Here is a 17,556-nt window from a genome sequence, read left to right on the forward strand (position 1 = left end):
TTCCAAATGTGTTTTTAAACCAGATGCTCCACATTCAAAGTTGTTTAACTTGAACAACGTGTTAGTTTTGTAGCATAACTTTAAAGAAAAGTTAAAATTACTATTATTGCAACAAGTTTGGAGAAATTTCCAAAACATTGCTGTTTTTAGGAACCCCATCAACCCATCAACAACACTTGAAATGAACAGATTACATGTGATGTAATTAATAAATCAGAAATGTTTTGGAAATACTTAAAGTTAACAAATAACTGTCTTTCATCAATGCCCTTTGCAGTCAGCAGAAATGTATGTCACATTAACACGAGGCAGGTGGCCTACGTCTCTGTGTAGGAGCAAATAGCTTCCTATTGAAACTCTTCACCTCTAAAACTTCACAGGCAGCTTATATCCATGCATTCTGCCTTTTTGAGTATTTTAATACGCAAACTTCTGAAACTTTTTTTGCAATACTTAAAAAAACAGTATTTTAAAACCTGATTTAGAACTGTCCAGGGACCACCAATGCCTCTCATCCAAAAATCACTAGAGATAGACCACAAAGAGAAGCAGGATGGATTGAAGAATGGATTCTATGTAAAATATAAAAAAAAAGAGACTGTATGGGCAGATTGAAAGAAATATGCAACTGCGCATGACATGACAACTTAAATGTGCATAAATGCTTGCTTATTTGTGCCTAAAATCAACAGCATTCTATTTACAAGAATATGAAATAGCTGGGCAAATAATAGCTGGGCTATGATGGTTATAAAGTCCACAAATTAAGTTTGTAAAATTTGTCAGAATCCAATTAGCTGCATACACCAATAAATGTCAGCCTAAAATACAGTAGATTAAGAAGCCTTTAGCAAAAAAAAAAAAACCTGAATTAGACAAGTTATGTCGTCTCAACACAAAATCAAGTATTTTTTACTAGGTCAAAATTAATGACTTTAAGAATAAATAAATAAAATAAAATAAAAAAACAGTTGGTGCTACCTAATAATCTCTATGAAATAAATATAACTGAGGAAGTTGATTAATTCACACTATACATTTTGAAGTGGATCTTATGGTTTACAAACTTTGATTTTCAGTTTCTATGAGATAGAAATATGATTATATTATGCATAGGCCTGTTTCCTAAAGACAAGACTAGCTGAGCATTGATCCCTTTATTATGTCAGAAAATTGCTACAAGCAAGCAGCTACTCAGCTAAATTTGAAAATATACACATTAATAGCAATAATCCAAAAGTTTAAATCATATCCAGTGACATGCAAGGACCAAAGATTATCTTGCCATAACATATAGTGAATATGATGGAGAATTAGATCAAAAATGTCCAAAACACAGTTATTTAGTAGCTGAAACGTGTTGCATATCAGGGTCCCCAAGTCCTAATAAAGCCATTAAACACCATGTATTTGTCAACAAGTTACATAAGGGGTGGAGGGAAGAAGCCCTTTCTGTCCTACTATTAAAAATATAAATTGATTTCAACTTGAGCCATGTTCTTTGGATAACCAAAGATATAAGCTTGAGATTTTCTTCAGTAAACACTGAGATAAGCAAGTCTGGTGTGAAAAAATGATGAATTTCTGGAAAAACACCTCATGTCCACTGTTCAGTAAAGTGGAGAAGCTATGACGCTGTGGGCCTGTTTCTCTAGCAAAAGACTAGAGATCTTCTTATTGTTTCAAATAATTCTTGCTATTTGAAAGAGAAAATAAACTCCTTCAAGTAGCAGAAAACTTTACATTATAATACATTCTGCTGTTTGTCTGACAGGCCTAAAATGCCTCATCATGAAATCTTTCACAATACTTGTGGCCGAATTAACACAGAAATGCATCACCAGACACAAAATTGATTTTCCACCATGGTCGTCTCAATCCCCAGATCTAAATTTAACAGAAATCCAGTAGCCTAATATGAAATATTATAGGAGACTGTTATTGTCTTAAAACAGCTGAATAAAGTAAAGTATTACACTGGAATATCAATTTAGCTTAAATCTGTTTTACATGGGCTGTAAATAAATGTGTTTGCTGTTATATCAATAATAACTACATATTTCAATTCATTTGGAAAGTTAGCCAGAGTCCATGAAATGTTATCAAGTTTGATCTTTTCTTTTTGTTGTAGCACAGACAGGTCAGTCAATAGCATCTTTAAGAAAAATATTTCAAAATGTGTGATTAATGCTTAAATCCAACACTCATATTGCTTTGCCAGACACTCTGGGAACAAACTGAACATTTATCTTCACACTGTGGCCTGCCTGCTAAGTGTTGGCAGCAGTCACTTAACAATAGTTCTCTTTTGTCTTGGAAAGCATTCTTCTTTCATCACCTCTATACTTTACAACTCAGACATAACGCATCTCAATATGTTTGTGTGTATTATAACATCCAGGCGGATTTCCCTGTGGGGATCAATGTGCAGCACTCACAGGTGACTTTATGGTTGGCTATTTTTAGTGCTATATCTCAATTATAATCCAACTGGGACTGAGTGTGTTTTGATGAAACACAGATTCTCGGTGCTGACTTCATGAACACCTCATTGCACTTAATAGTGTTTGTTTTAATCTCTTGAGAGATCACCCAGAAACATTCTCACAGGTATTTAATGCTGCGATGCGCGGTGCTCCGTGGTGAGTTTTCCACTCACCTTATCGCACTTTATGGCGTGCTTTTTAACGTCCTCGTCGTCACTGGCTGCTTTAAATGGTCTCAAATAAAAAACATTGAGGTTTTATGGGTATTACGTAACGCAATTTACGGAATACCCCACGGGCCAATTAAGGGATAACGATATTTTGTAACAAAGTCAGTAATCTGCCAGCCTTGCATAACGCCGGGGTCTGGATGCGCCGTGATACAGCAGATGCGCAGGCTGGCGTGCTGGTAATGGATTGTAAACACGGGCAGCCTATAGGCCTCGGCTGCCTTGCTTCAGATATTATTCTGATGGAGGAGAGCCACCTTCTCTCCCCGCCACCTGCAGAATGCGCAAGTCTCTAACAGCCCACTGCAGCCCGTGGCCTCTTGATTTACTGCACCACACAAAAACAGACAGCAAAGAGGGCTTTGGCAGCAATCTTTGCATATTAATGCAGTGACAGCAAAATGCCATGTTGCCCCGCTGGAGGAAGAAAAATAATAATAAGGGGAAAAAAGCACATAAATATGCAGAGTGGCCTAGAAAGAGCACGGTGACAGCCCTCGGTGTATTGATGGAGATGGAGGTACACTGGGGGAAAACGGTGCTTACCTCCAGCGTTCGGATCTCTTTTTGTGTCAAGTCGTTGGATGTGGCACATTTGGTCCGTAAACCCTCCAAACTGGAAATGCTTATGTCTATCATGTTTTGCACCAACTCGCACTGCTGCAAGGCTTTCTGCAAACTCAGATGCTGCTCCTCGCTTTTTGTCATCTCCTCGTTCATAGTTTAGCGACCGATGGATGTTATTATTTTTTTTTCCTTTTTGCACTTGCAAAATAGACAAAGAAGTAAAATAAGAAGAGGGGGGGAAAAATAATAATAATTCAAAAAAGAAATGTGGAGGAGCCCATGGAGCAGAGCAACCTGCAGAACGCCATGAAACGAGATGTTGCAGGTTTTTATTTGAGCCGCGAGAGAGTCGACTCCATTGTAACAGTCCTCGTAGTTTCCTGCTGGATCATCAAGGTGTCTCTGGACGGATGCTTAGATCAAGCACGATGCACAGACACGGAGCGGGACTACACGGCTGGACGCAGCATCCATCGGGTGCCCCCTTCCTTTCAAATGGTTGTCAGAGAGAAGAAGGGAGAAAAAAAAAGAAAAAAGAAGAAGAAAGCTGAAGCTGCTCAGCGCATCATAAGCAGACGGATCGGGAGGAAAAGCCTGGTTGTTGGTTTAAAGGTGCTGGTGTGTGGACTGGATGCAGGTACTCCCTGTCTCTCTTGGCAGCAGCTGCATCCCGGTTCGTTCCCACCACACCGACATGTTTCCTGTCAATCAAACCCACAGCAACAGCATCGCAGCGCCCAGGCACAGCCGTGAGGGGCCGCTCTCGCGAGAGAAAGTGCAGCAGAAGACCTCAGTCTGCAGGACTGGACGGAAAACTGGGTTATTTTCGAAACTTCTGATCAGAAATACGTTTAAAATGCCCGAAAAAAAAATAACTTGATAAAGAAGTTTGGTATTGGTATTGATTGATTGATTGATTGATTGATTGATTGATTGATTGATTGATTGATTGATTGATTGATTGATTGATTGATTGATTGATTGATTGATTGATTGATTGATTGATTTTGTAGAATAATTTGTTTCTGTGAAATAAACATTAATAAATAAAACAACTGGGAATTAATTTACTTCAGTATTTAAAATATAGTAAGCAAAATTTTAATTATATGCATACACAGACTGATATGTTTAATGCAGTTGTTTAAGATTAATTCAAATATATCTTACAGTCATTTAATTAATTTACTTCAGTATTTAAAATATAGTAAGCAAAATTTTAATTATATGCATACACAGACTGATATGTTTAATGCAGTTGTTTAAGATTAATTCAAATATATCTTACAGTCATTGAAAATCCAAAAATCAGAGTAACAGACAGGGTAAACCAAAATAAAAATAAAACATAATTATTGTCCTACAAAGTAACATTCCATTTTTGTACAACGGTACTCAATGCAAAATAAAATTATTGGATGCAACACTCTGAGCAGCAAGTTTCATTCACTGCAACCTGTCAAGCTGGTCTGACCCACAACTTACCAACACACACTTTCATCTGTGCCTAAATGCTACAGACTCAGAATGCTGGATGGTGTTGCTTTGGAAACAAATCACAAGGTTTCCCTCCTGAACCTGTTATATCTGTGTCATGATTTTCCATAAGGACAAAACAGTGAATATATAGATTCATTTATTTAAATGTGAAAACAATTTGCCTATAGAGAACTGTGTTTTCCATTGCTGATTAATATTGTTTGTAAATCGCAGAGATTTTAGCCTAAACAGCTTTACAATCTAATATAATAACAGAGTGGAATAGAATAGATATAATGATAAATAAATAATCACTTCAGTGTTATACCACTGCACCCTGAGGGCGTAGAGAAGCATTATGGCACATTCTTTCTGCAAGCAGCTGTGAGACTGTAACCATCACTACAATCAACAAACTCAGTGAGCCATTAAAAGTCCGCTGTTGTTTGTAATAGACTATATCTGCTTCTTGTAAATAAAATGCTGTTGCTTTTCATGCACATATTTTATATTTGTATTTTTTTTAACATTTCTATAATCACCTGAATATTTATTTTAATTTTAGCATTCTACTTTAACAACTGTTCAACATTATTTTTTATGTCTTAAATTTGCCCTTAATGTCTCATATTCTAAGTTTCATTTATTTATTATTTTTGTGTGAATATCAAGTCTCCCTAACATTTTTTTTACAGCGTGCAACTGTTGTCCCGCCCTTTTGAGACCAAAAGGCGTCACCCGATTGGTTGTACGTCATGACGTTTTGACGCGAGTTTCTTTGCTGAGCGCGGCAAACATAGCCACCATCAAAGTAAAACGTACCCAAAAAACTCCGAAAGAGGACACATTTTATCTAGTTTTCTCCTTAACTGTTACTAAAATACATGGCGACAACAAGCAAAGGGCAGTTACAGACCAGAAACCTGCCATGGTGAGCATAAAGTCTATGTTTGTTGGCAGTTACGGCTCGGTTTATTAGCGTTAGCTAGCTGACACCAACGGTGTGTTTTCAAGGTAGCTTCTGACTTCATCAGATTATGTCTTCACTGCTCAAAGATTGTCGTTTTTTTTAGATATTAGGATAATAGCGGGATGTTAAGAGTACCATTCTACTATATAGCGGGTATATTTATGTTTACGTACATACATCGAAGCACATAAAGCTTTACCTGGGTTTTAGGTGCAGGTAAAATACAAAGGTTTTGCTTCGAACTTGGGGAAAAGGAAGAAACATCAGACAGGTCTGCAGAAATACGGAATTTCATTTAAATCCCTTCAAGGTCTTATTAGTTATGTTCACAGTTCTGTGTTTGGCATACATTGACAATTTGCCTCAGGTTACTTTTGCAGTTTTCTAGTTTATTGTTGCAATCACGTTTTCCAAACATTTCCAGATTGAAGTTGGAAATGACAAATCACAATTAATAAATACTAATTGGAGTTTTGTATCCGTTTTCCATTCCAGGGTTGAAAAATACAGACCTAAGACACTGGATGATTTAATTTCACACAAAGACATTCTGAGCACCAGTGAGTATTAGCTCTCCACTACAGTGAAAACCATTGAATAACTGTCTGTCTTAAACTGATAACCCTGTTTGTGTTGTTTGCTTCTTCCTTGTCTTTAGTCCAGAGGTTCATCAGCGAAGACAAGCTTCCCCACCTGTTGTTCTACGGCCCTCCTGGAACAGGAAAGACCTCCACCATCCTCGCCTGCGCAAGGCAGCTCTACAAGGACAAAGAGTTTAACTCCATGGTGTTGGAGGTGCCGTTAAAATCCTTATTACTAGATTTTATTTTATTGCAGTTTGAAGGTTTATTTTATTGCAGTGAGACATTGTTTCTCTTTAGTTTTATGTTCTAATTGGACTCATTATGTTTTGCAGCTAAATGCATCAGACGACAGAGGGATTGACGTAGTCCGAGGTCCTATTCTGAGCTTCGCCAGCACCAGGACTATTTTCAAGTAAGCAACACTTCCTATGTCAAAAAGCAAAAGGTCTGATTTGGTTCATTTTCTGAATGACGGCAAGTGGAATTGCAAGCTGCTTCCCATTTAAGCATCCCTCTTATGTTCCAGGAAGGGCTTCAAGTTGGTGATACTGGATGAGGCCGATGCCATGACCCAGGATGCCCAGAATGCATTGCGACGAGGTGAGCCATCTGTTCTCCCAGGCATCGCCTACTGTGAACTTACACGGCTCACTGAACACACACATAATTTGGCTGCTTGTGAATAAATATATCTGCTCTGCTAACCTGGTGTTGCTTCTCAAAAGTGGCACATTGAACAGATTTAAAGCACAAATTTGGGTTAAAGTTTAAATGTTTTATTTTTGGAAACATTTGTTTACTCCAAAACTTTGCAGTTGTATCATATTTTGATGTCAGATGTTAAACAAATTTTACGCAACTTGTGTCTGATTTTGAGTGATCTGCCTGTCAAAATGTGTCATGTTGTCAAGAAAGTTATTCTTTAATCAAGTGCAGTTTCTGAATAAAAGGTTGTCATTACATGACTGAAAATGTTGGGATGCTAATTATAAAATTTTTTCCTCAGGTTTTTTTATATGTTCTTCTTTTATTGGTTATGTTGGTATTTGTTTCCCCTTTTCTTATTGCTCTCTCCGTCTGTCTCAGTCATTGAGAAGTTCACAGAAAACACTCGATTCTGCCTGATCTGCAACTACCTGTCCAAGATCATCCCAGCCCTGCAGTCTCGCTGCACCAGGTTCCGCTTTGGACCGCTGTCTCCGGACCAGATGATCCCTCGACTGGAGCACGTTATCCAGAAGGAAAAGTAAGAAAACTTCTTGATTTTTGTATTGCTGTTTCATTAATAGCTTTTACATTCATGAGAACCTAACTGATTAGAAGGTCAAGAAAATTGTTACTGAATGCTTTTGTAATACCAGTTTGATACGCTTAGTAGTCATTTAAGTCGCTTTATGACATTAAATAATTGACAAATTATTATTCTAAAACACATCCTCCTGGATTTTAGTAATTTTAACTGTTTATCTTTATAGGAAATAATGAAGCTCATCCTACTTTATATCAATGATTAATTACTTTTTGCGGTAGGTTTAACTGCAGTTATCAGAAATAGTAATAATGTTTCTCCAGTCCAATGAATGTGCAACTGACCAGGAAGATTTAATTTTTTTATGTACGTATTGTGTGTGTATATTAAACACTAAAAAGACAACAGAATATTTACAAAATGGCACATCAGTGCAGAGCAGAAACCCAGACATACAGTAATCACAATGCAGGATGAAAATTCAGTTGCTCGATTAACCACTATTTGTTTCAACCTAAATTTAAACTTTTTGACCCAGCATTGACGTCTCTCCAGATGGAATGAAGGCCATAGTCAATCTGTCGACAGGTGATATGAGAAGATCACTCAACATCCTGCAGGTACGACTTGAGGCAAATCAGCTGCTGTCAGTCGGCTTAAAACTGAGCTGTGGCTTGTATCGGGTGGAGAGCAACCTGAGCTGACTGCCCTCTGCCTCTCTGTGGTTTCAGAGCACCAGCATGGCGTATGAGAAGGTCACAGAGCATACGGTCTACACCTGCACCGGCCATCCTCTCCGCTCCGACATAGCCAACATCCTAGACTGGTGCCTCAACAAAGACTTCACTTCAGCTTATAAACGTATCCTTCCCTTTCACTTCCTATTATTATGCAGATAATTCAGTAGCTTTAAGTAAAGGATCCCTTTGCTTAAAGTTATATAGATCTGAATCTATCATTTCAGATTAAGTTTTTTTAACATTACTTTTGGGTTTTGGAAGATTTCTTTTTAAATCTTAAAATAACATTTTTCTCAGGAGCTTGTGCTTTACCAGTTCTTTAACATTTTTTTAAAGAGGTTCTTGAGCTGAAGACTTTGAAGGGTTTGGCTCTGCATGATATTCTGAGTGAAGTGCATCTGCTCGTCCACAGAGGTAAGTTGTCTGGATCTGTACATTTTCTAAGCAAAAATAAATTCTATGATCTAATTATGATCTATTTATCAATTTATTCAATGTTCTGTAGACAGTAAAACAACATTTTTTACAAAACACTTTAAAATACCACTTTAAAGTACAAAAAACTGTTTTCTTCACATGTATTCTCAAAGACGGAGACAAAGACATCTTGGACACAACTTGGATATTTCAAAAGCACAATAAAAAGACATGGTTTAAAATGGATGAGGCTACAAAATGAGACCTGAGATTTAAAGAAAATATACCTTATTTTTTGTAAACTACAGCAGAATTACAGTTTCTGATATACCAACTAACATCATCAACCAAGACATATGCAGCTTATTTCCCTGTTCTGATGCCCAGGTTACATCTAGACATGGAAATGCTCTTTTTATCAAAGGCATCAACCCAAACTGTGATCTGCAACTGGAGTGCAGGCATGAGTTTTGCCAGCAGAGGTCGCTGTAGCTAAAGCTTTGAGAAATGAACCCATTTTTGAAACAATTAGCTCAAGTGGTTTGATGGCTCCCTTGAGGCTTGATTTGCCCATTAATAACCTAAAACCTACAAAGTATGATTGCCTACTGGCTCTAGAAACAAACTGTTATCAAACCCACCAGTTGAATTTTGAATAATCTGTCCACTCTGGAAGTTGGCTGTCTTTTAATACATCATTAGAAGATAGAAATGAATAACATTCACAGCCAGGATAAGTGTATGTAATGTGGCTGCAGGGTGTCATAAGTTAAGACATTATTTTATCATTGTGAGGCTTCTGAACAAGGGCTGAAACCATTAATCAGATTGATCATTGAAATAATTTTCAATTAATTTAGAAATTGATTGATAAATCGAGTACACTGACTGTTATAGGCAGTTTACTAAAACATAATTAGAGCAGTAATTAAACCAAACTGTACTAAAGATGTTATTTTTTTCCTTAAGGTATAAAAAAAAACAATGTGTAAATCATACGTTATAACCAGAAGTCCTCCAGTAGAAGTTTCACCTCGTTGAAATTATGTAAAATTACTGTTTTGTTTTAGCAGCAGGTGCATCCTTAGCTACAAATGATCAACTGTTCGTCAGAGAAATGTAATGGTATTTGATTTTAGGAAACAATATGTTCATTTTCTTAATTTAAAACAAGTTTACTTATTTGTGTCTTTTAATGTTTTCTTGATATTGTTTTCCTGATATTTCATAATGTTTTTTTAAAATGATTTTAAAAAATTTAATCATTAAAATTTTTTAAACAAATCAATCATTGTTTGTTGCAGCCCTAATTTAAACCACTAAATATGTTTGCATGATGTTCTTCAGCATGTTTACTCAAAGAAAAGTTTTCTAAGGTGATTTTTATTTTGTTTATTCAAGTGGACTTTCCTCCGGCCATACGGATGGGTCTGCTTATCAAATTAGCCGACATAGAGTGAGTATGATTACATTATCTAATAACGATTGCATAAATATGCATCGATAAATACTCTCTCTATACCCTGTATTGTGGCGTCTTTTTCAGATACCGGCTGGCGGCAGGAACTAATGAAAAAATCCAGCTGAGCTCCATGGTTGCAGCTTTCCAGGCCGTTAGAGACATGGTGGTCAGCGAAGCCTCTTAGAGTTAATCTAGAGGAAAACTGGGCCAATCACAGCTCTGATGAAAAACTGGCAAGTAGACAACATTGCTGCTCCCCAAGCAAATATTTTGTGCCCAATTTTAAACCACAAACCTGCAACTTATCGACTTTTCTTGTTCAGAGAAACATACTGAGAAATGAGTCTATAATGTGCACCATGATGAAATGCTGGTCAATACTAGCAAATAACCCATCCATCACTGTTTCAGAAAACAACTCTTGAATAAATGTAAATGTTTTTTTTTATCTGTTTAATAAAACTTTATTCTTTAGTCCAGTTTGGGGTTACTTCATATTAACATGTGCAAATTAAGCAGAAACACACCTGCTCTTTGATACCACAGGAATTAGAAACATATCTACAGTTCCTATTTACACAATAAATTAGCAGTATAAAATGGTAATATTCAAGTCGTATGTGAACATTTAGTTTATGCATCTTATTAAAGTGGTAGTGCAATAAATGAAGTCCCTTAGTGCATCTAAAGTAGATTACGTCGCTAGATTGTTTTCATTAATCTCAAACTTTGAACTTATCTCCTATTGGAAAACAAAAAGGCAAGTTTGTTAGTGTACAAAGTTACTAAGATGTCAGATTTATTAGTCCTATTTAGCTTTCCCAGTCCTCCTCGTCAGACGAGCAGCAGGTCTTGAGGCGTTCAGGGATGTTTCTGTAGGTGAGGTACTCCAGGATCCGCTTGGGGAGCGGCAGCGCCTCGATCTGGTGCGTTGACACTGAGTGGCGCATGATGGAGCGGCAAAGGTGGCACAAACTGGGCACCGTCCGGGGTGTCCTCCAGAACCTCACATGGCCGTCTCTAGTCCTGACAGAGGAGAAAGAGATTCTTCAAAATTGCCGTTAAACTGCGGTGAGAAAATATTGACCTCTACAAATTACTCTTTTTGCCTTTTTTCTTTTATATCATGGAGCTAAGCTACATATATGCCATTTCTACACCTGCAATCAGCAGGAACTTCAGTTTAGTTTTATTTTGGTTTTACCCTGTAGCAATAACGCCCCCTTGTGGATGGTAGTTGCAGCAGAGTCCGCTGGAGTCTTGGTCTCTCTTTGTCTGCATGGTCATGTGTCTCTCTCCAGGTTCCCAGATTCTCAGAGCTCTGTGAAAACACAACACATTGGTCTGAAATCTTTTGTCCATTTCATTATACCATCCATCATCATACGTTCAAATTAAACTGACAAAGACTTGCCTGTCATCAGTCACGATTGCCAAATACAAACCATCTGGGGAGAATTGAATCGCAGATATTTGGTTTTGCCCATAATCTTCAAAGTAATCTCTGCAAAAAAAAAAAAAGCAGAAGTCAGTCCCCAAACACACCAAAATACAAGACCCCAGGGAAAAGGTAGAAACTTACGCAAGAGTGGCCAGTTTCTCGGCCGTGTAGGGATCCCAAAGGTCGATCCACCAGCTGGAGCCGCTGAAGGCGGCGGTGGCGAGAACTGCTCCGTCTGGAGAGAAGTCGCAGGAGGACAGGAGGCATAGCTTCTTATTGGTCCCTCCTGTTAGGTTCCTGATAAACGTATACGAGCGCAGACTCCACAGGCACACCATCTGGTCAAAGCAAGACCAGGAAGAGTTCAGACAGCTCTCAGTTTTATTGTTTTCCTATCGAAGGGAATTGCTGTAAAAATTGCAATATAGCCAAATCTCGTAATTTGACACGCAATCACAGTCTAGCTTTATGAGCGGGTGTGCTGAATCTGGAGAGAGTTAAAAATCTGGGATTACTTAAGCAACAGCTGAGTATGTGTCATGTTTGCTCTACCCTGCTGTTCCTTGGGAATAGAACAAAGACACCAAAGTTCACAACTCCCTGTCAGTCCTCCAACAACACAGGAGCAGATAATCAGAACACTGCCGGCTCAAGAACAACAGGAAAATGTTCACAAGCAGTCTCTGTGTCCAGAGAACGAAACCAAAGAAATGCAATGAGATAAAAAAAAAAAAAAGAGTTGTGGACTTCCTCAATTTTGTCATCTGACACAATTTCCAGATGCTAGAGTACAGGGAACTTCTGGTTTATTAGTATAGTGAAGTATAAATGTAATGAGACTTTACATTTTCAACAAAGGGAAAAAGATTTTAACTTTTGGAGACATTCTGTTGTTTGCAAGGGAAGTTTTAAACCACAGTGACCATTTTTTGATTGGAAGAGAATCCCATCCAGATTGCACAGTACAGGGCCAGCAGCATCATGTTGAAGTATTTTTGCTGCAGGAGGGACTGGTAGAAAGAAAGGTCATGTATTTAAATATACAGTGTCTCTAAACATCTGGTTTAAAATGCCTGCGTTTCCTCAAAGAAATGTTCCAGACAGTTCTCTTACTGCGAGCCTTGAAGGCATGCAGAAATACATAAATAGCCTCCGTTGAGAGTTTCCATATGCAAATGTTGGTATTGATCTGAACACATCGCGACGAATGTGAGGGAAGAAACGACTCACTCTGTCAAACCTGCCAACGGAAGCGATCATGCTGCAGTCAGATGAGACGCTGCAGCAGCTGATCCAGTCTTTGTGGCCAGAAAGCACCTGCACCTTTTTACCTGAAAGAGGAAGAAAGTAAGTGAGCTCCAGGAGAGAGAACAGACAGTCCTTGATGTGGAACTGTACACTGAAGAGAAAGGGAACACGAGTCCCTTAAGGGAACATGATGAGGCTCTAAATTAAAATAGGTTTGGTTCAGTTTGTACAGATAAAACAAAAGAGAAAAGATGACAGAAGGCAGCAGTCAGTGCCAGTATATTTGGAGCTTTATATCTGTAAATGACAGGAAAAGCTGCAGCTTCCTTTTCCAAAATACCAAAAAAAGATTTTGTTTTCTGTTTAAAAAATAAATAAATTCAAAGTGCTTTTTGATATTGAGAAAATTGTGTACCTTTGTGAGCCAGGTCCCAAATCCTCAAAGTTTTGTCCCGGGAGGATGAGATAAGCGTGAGCGATCCATTCTGTGGGAAAACCAGATTCCTGACGACGCCCTCATGGCCGTGGAGATCAAAAACAGCATTCCCTAGAAATGAAGAGAACGTGATTAAAAACTGACCTTGATTTTTTTCTAAGCTCAATGCAGCACAGGAAATACAAACGTCACGAACCTGTTAGCACGTTCCACACCTTGATCACCCCGTTCTCCAAGCCGGTGGCCAGGAGCAGAGTGTTCTTCCCTTTCGGTCCTTTAGACGGTTTAGTTGGAGGAGCCGATGCCGCCGACCTGGGAGGCCTGGGTCCGAAGGCGAGCCCCCACACTGGATGACCACAACTGAAGCTCTTATCTGCCCTGTCTGTCTCTCCATCCTGCCCCTCTCTGTGGGCGAGAGTACAATCAAGAACACAGATACCAAATGTAGGCGGTGTGCAGCTCGAGCCGGTGATGAAGCGAGGCTGTTTTAGTTGCTTCTGTGGTTAGCTGTGTTCTGGCAAAGTGTGATATCCTGCTTCTGTTGTTTTTCAGCTAATAACGCCCACCTTGATGCTTCTGTATCAGTACTGGTGAAGTCATTGGGTTTGTTTGCAAACTGACTTTTCAAGATGCAATACTCAAATATTGATCATATCAGGTCTGATGTACAATATTTTCAACCCACTCAATCAGCAAAGAAAAGGGCAACAAAACCTGACAAAAATGGGGTGAAAAATGGTCACTTGGATGCAGAAAGGTTTTTTTTTTTTTTAAAGAAACTACACCAAGACATGTGAAACAGATCTTAATGTATAGTGTATTAGATGAACACTAATACATCAATCAGGACATTGGTATCCAAACTTTTTGCACTGCAGGGGAAAATCACCAAGTTGAAAGCACCCAATGGCCATATTTTCCAATTAATAATGCTAAGTAATTTGATTGCAGATCTTTAATTTGTGTGATTGAAACATGCATTATTTTCATGAAACAAAGAAAGAAATTTACTGCAGGTTCTGAAATTTGTCCCAGATGTTTTTCTTAACAAAAGAAAGATGTGGAGGCTTACATTTTTTATTATTATAATTATTTTGGACAAATGTTTTTAATTTTGTTTTTGTTTAATCTTGGCAACAAAAAATGAGAACTTTCTCCTGAAACCTTTTGCTGTCTTTAACGAGTTGAGCTCAACTTCAATGATATTAAAATCAAAGTAAAAAACTTGGCAAATGAAAATAAAATGCTGTTTCTGAACAATTTAACTTTAAAAAGTTTACCTGTTTGCTTGAAGCTCAAATTTATACCATTATTAATCTGCAGGTAGGGACCATATAAAGCTATTCCAAAGCTACAAATGGGCCCCACGCCACGCATAATCAAATTCACAAAACAGTAAAGTATTTTCCAGGCTACTGTAATATAACATTATATATTCCGTAAGCGGATAAAATTTTTAAAATGCCACTCAGCACATATTTGAAATCTTCGGCTGGACCAATGAACTTTCATGCATCCCTTCCAAGCACAATGACATTCACTGCAAACATTTCCAACCTGGGAGTCACCAGCGCGTTAAACGATAAAGCTGCAGCTGACATCAGCCAAAGGTGTCAGAATGTCCTACGGGAACGCGAACGCACCCTGCGGGGATTACAGACGCGCAGGTGAACCTACTCGGAGTCCAGAGGCCAGGCGACCACCCACACGATGCCGTGTCCCATCGACCAGGCGAACCAGGCTCCGTCCGGGGAGAAGTCCACGCTCCACGTCTCGCATCCCGCCAGGTCCAGCAGCGACGGAGGCCGCCTGGTCTTCAGCTCCAGGAGGAGAGCTGGGTCCGACGCTGGAGGAAGATGGAAAATGGGAACATGATCGCTGCTTGACAGACTCATCTCTCGCGGTGAGGGGCAGCAGGTCGTTTGGACCGGTTCCTCCCCCTCCCCGTCCTCCTGTTAGAGGCTTCGGGTCTCCGGGGAGCGCTGCCTGGAGACGGAGCTGCGCTCAGACATCATTCACAAATAAGCACTTACATGTCGGCTGCGGCTCCGTGTTGCTTTCCGTAGAGCACATCGTTTCCCTTCTTCACATTCTTCAGACTTGCGGGTCTTGCGGGTCCGTCCGTTCAGCTGGAGCGCTTCTTCCCATCCAAACCAAAGCAGAGAGTTTAACAGAGATGAAGCTCCTTCCTTCCTCTCTGAAATCAGAGGTTCGGTATGTGAAAAATGCTCCAGACCCAAACGAAACGTTCAGCTGATTTCCTGACGCCTGAGTCACTGAGTGCTGTTGGCTGTGAACGTCGCCCGACGTGGTCACGTTTTCTATTGTTACGTAACCCAATGCAAGGCTTGACCACACCTCCCAGGAGGATCGAAAAACATCCCAACCAACGTTTTGGTTTTTTTCTCCACCCGTTACTGTTTAATGTGGATAAGTGGTTTTATTCATGACACGTTTTATTGCATGTGAACTTTATGCACTTCACACAATGTGAAAAAAAACAACCCCAAAACAAAACAAATACACTAGAAAAAACAAGGCAAACACAATAACACATGAGCTCCATGTAAAGACTAAGTCAGACTAAACCTTTTCCCTTAAGGTGAGTTACAAATTCAGAATGATAAATGATTTATTTCTTTATATTCAGAGCCTTGCAGACGTGTTTAAATGACGCGTGTCAAACTCCAGGCCCAGAGGCCAAATCTGCCCTGCCACATGTGGTCCAGACTCTAAAGTGCTACATAAATAGACCGTTGAGGGTAAACAGCAGAGAGCTTCAATATTATTTTATCAATCAAATCAAAGCAGTTTTTACCTCTACTGTCAAATTGATTCTATATGGAAAGGTGTTCATAATAATATTGATATTAATCATTAATAGGTTCTCATTGAATGCAGTCAGCTATTTCTTTGTATCTTTGCAATTTTCTAATGGGTTTTCCCAATATTTATCATCTCAAATGAATTCGGCACTTGCTTTAAACTGCCACTTTTATAAAATACTTCAGCTACAATATTAAAACATTGCCTTTGTTGTCCTTAGGTCTCTTTATAGAGTCATTAACCATTTGAAAGATGCATGTGTGTCCATATTCTGCCTGATGTCCTCATATGTCACATTGGATAATTTAACAGACTCCATACAAGAAAAGAAAAGACTTAACTCTCTTATATACCTGTGGTAATATACTACGTGCTGTTTGGCTCAATGTATGTGATATTTACTCCTCGTCCTTCTCTGTACAATAGCTCGATGACAGGAAACTGTCGCCCTCAAACAGCATGATCTTGTTTCTTCACCGCTAACCTAGTTTGGGTTCTTGTGAAGTTTTTTTGCATGTGTTTGGTGGTTGTGCTTAAGGCCTGGTTTTGAATTCAAAACCATTGTGTTGACTCCATGATGACAGACAAAGTCAAAAAGAAAGCTTAACAGCCTTTGATTTAATTCTAGATTTAACTGAGATACCTGATCTGAGCAACTCAGACATTCACCTAATCATTAAGAGCTTATCGAAGAAGTCGGAGGAATTCAAATGGATTCTATGTAGAGCTAAGAGCCAACAAAATGACTTTAGTACCATCGGTGTGGAAGGATCGCTGACCGTTTGGATCAACTTCAAGTATCTCAGTATGGTGCAATTTGAAAATGATACCATACTGAGATATTTCAAACAGTAAATGCATAAATTATGTGAAGGATTAAATAGATAATCGTCCAAAGCAAAGAGGTTTTGATATTAGTTGTATAAAAGATTCATTCCACTATTACAGGTTGGAGCTGTTGTGCAAAAGCATCAGTTTCCTTCTCTTTGTTTTTTGGCTTGATATACAGGGTTTTATAGAGCAAGACGCAATCGTTGTATGCGTTATATTTTAAATTTAAGTACAATTTAAGCAGTTACCAGAACTAGCCAAAGCCACAGACAGATCTGTAATAAAAAGATGGTCCTAAAGTCTCCGAAGGATGTTTTATGTTTAAGGGTTTTTTTTTAATGTAGGGAATTTGTAACAAAATTGGGACTGTGATTATTTCAGTAGATAAATAAAAAAATATTCTTTTAGCAATGTCACCTATCCCTTATGTCTCATGGAGTCTAATCTTGAAGCACTGTAAGAAAAAGGCCAACAGTAATTCTGACACAAACAAGCTGCAATCAATTCAATTAGTGCTTGGCAAATGCATATGTCAATGTTTTATTAAAAAAGTGACTTTAATAATTAGTTGTTTTTTTATTGCATAAATT

The 17,556-nt window shown here is 38.6% G+C and overlaps 3 protein-coding genes across 7 annotated transcripts in view; 1 reads left to right on the forward strand and 2 right to left on the reverse strand.

Moving 5' to 3' along the window:
- The window catches only part of ksr2 (kinase suppressor of ras 2), a 111,436-nt gene extending 107,407 nt beyond the window's left edge, over window positions 1-4,029 (reverse strand). For all 4 annotated transcript variants that reach the window (XM_055039563.1, XM_055039564.1, XM_055039562.1 and 1 more), the window contains exon 1: window positions 3,263-4,029. In XM_055039563.1, coding sequence (XP_054895538.1) covers window positions 3,263-3,436 — 174 coding nt within the window. In that variant the 5' untranslated portion in view covers window positions 3,437-4,029. The remainder of the gene's footprint in view (window positions 1-3,262) is intronic.
- A 1,514-nt stretch (window positions 4,030-5,543) lies between these two features.
- Window positions 5,544-10,658, forward strand: rfc5 (replication factor C (activator 1) 5). Its single transcript, XM_055039823.1, has 11 exons — window positions 5,544-5,693; window positions 6,228-6,292; window positions 6,391-6,527; window positions 6,649-6,728; window positions 6,843-6,916; window positions 7,403-7,562; window positions 8,104-8,185; window positions 8,297-8,426; window positions 8,642-8,719; window positions 10,124-10,178; window positions 10,269-10,658. The coding sequence occupies exons 1-11, from the start codon at window positions 5,647-5,649 to the stop codon at window positions 10,366-10,368; spliced, it is 1,008 nt and encodes a 335-aa protein (XP_054895798.1). The 5' UTR covers window positions 5,544-5,646; the 3' UTR covers window positions 10,369-10,658.
- On the reverse strand, window positions 10,642-15,582 carry wsb2 (WD repeat and SOCS box containing 2). 2 transcript variants are annotated; one of them, XM_055039822.1, is made up of 9 exons: window positions 15,343-15,582; window positions 14,987-15,155; window positions 13,506-13,714; window positions 13,289-13,420; window positions 12,856-12,956; window positions 11,767-11,963; window positions 11,599-11,688; window positions 11,389-11,505; window positions 10,642-11,210 (listed from the first exon to the last, which is right to left on the reverse strand). In XM_055039822.1, exons 1-9 carry the CDS (start codon window positions 15,380-15,382, stop codon window positions 10,997-10,999), a joined length of 1,269 nt encoding a protein of 422 aa, XP_054895797.1. In that variant the 5' UTR covers window positions 15,383-15,582; the 3' UTR covers window positions 10,642-10,996. The 2 variants fall into 2 exon arrangements, with proteins under 2 accessions (XP_054895797.1, XP_054895796.1); XM_055039821.1 differs by lacking the exon at window positions 15,343-15,582 and having other exon boundaries at window positions 10,768-11,210; window positions 14,987-15,204.
- Between the last annotated feature and the right edge of the window lie 1,974 nt (window positions 15,583-17,556).

This window comes from Poeciliopsis prolifica, unplaced genomic scaffold (genome assembly GCF_027474105.1).
Source record: "Poeciliopsis prolifica strain line A6 unplaced genomic scaffold, Auburn_PproV2 SCAFFOLD014, whole genome shotgun sequence".
Classification (NCBI taxonomy): domain Eukaryota; kingdom Metazoa; phylum Chordata; class Actinopteri; order Cyprinodontiformes; family Poeciliidae; genus Poeciliopsis; species Poeciliopsis prolifica.

What these genes read in the sequence shown, in the direction of transcription:
- wsb2 (XM_055039821.1), bottom strand. Translation starts at nt 15,204, where the DNA reads ATGAGTCTGTCAAGCAGCGATCATGTTCCCATTTTCCATCTTCCTCCA. An exon ending in TTGGGACCTGGCTCACAAAG is followed by an intron (nt 12,957 to 13,288) that starts GTACACAATTTT and finishes TTCCTCTTTCAG; the next exon opens with GTAAAAAGGTGCAGGTGCTT. An exon ending in GCAATCGTGACTGATGACAG is followed by an intron (nt 11,506 to 11,598) that starts GCAAGTCTTTGT and finishes GTGTTTTCACAG; the next exon opens with AGCTCTGAGAATCTGGGAAC.
- rfc5 (XM_055039823.1), top strand. Translation starts at nt 5,647, where the DNA reads ATGGCGACAACAAGCAAAGGGCAGTTACAGACCAGAAACCTGCCATG. An exon ending in CACGTTATCCAGAAGGAAAA is followed by an intron (nt 7,563 to 8,103) that starts GTAAGAAAACTT and finishes TTTTTGACCCAG; the next exon opens with CATTGACGTCTCTCCAGATG. An exon ending in GATCACTCAACATCCTGCAG is followed by an intron (nt 8,186 to 8,296) that starts GTACGACTTGAG and finishes CTGTGGTTTCAG; the next exon opens with AGCACCAGCATGGCGTATGA.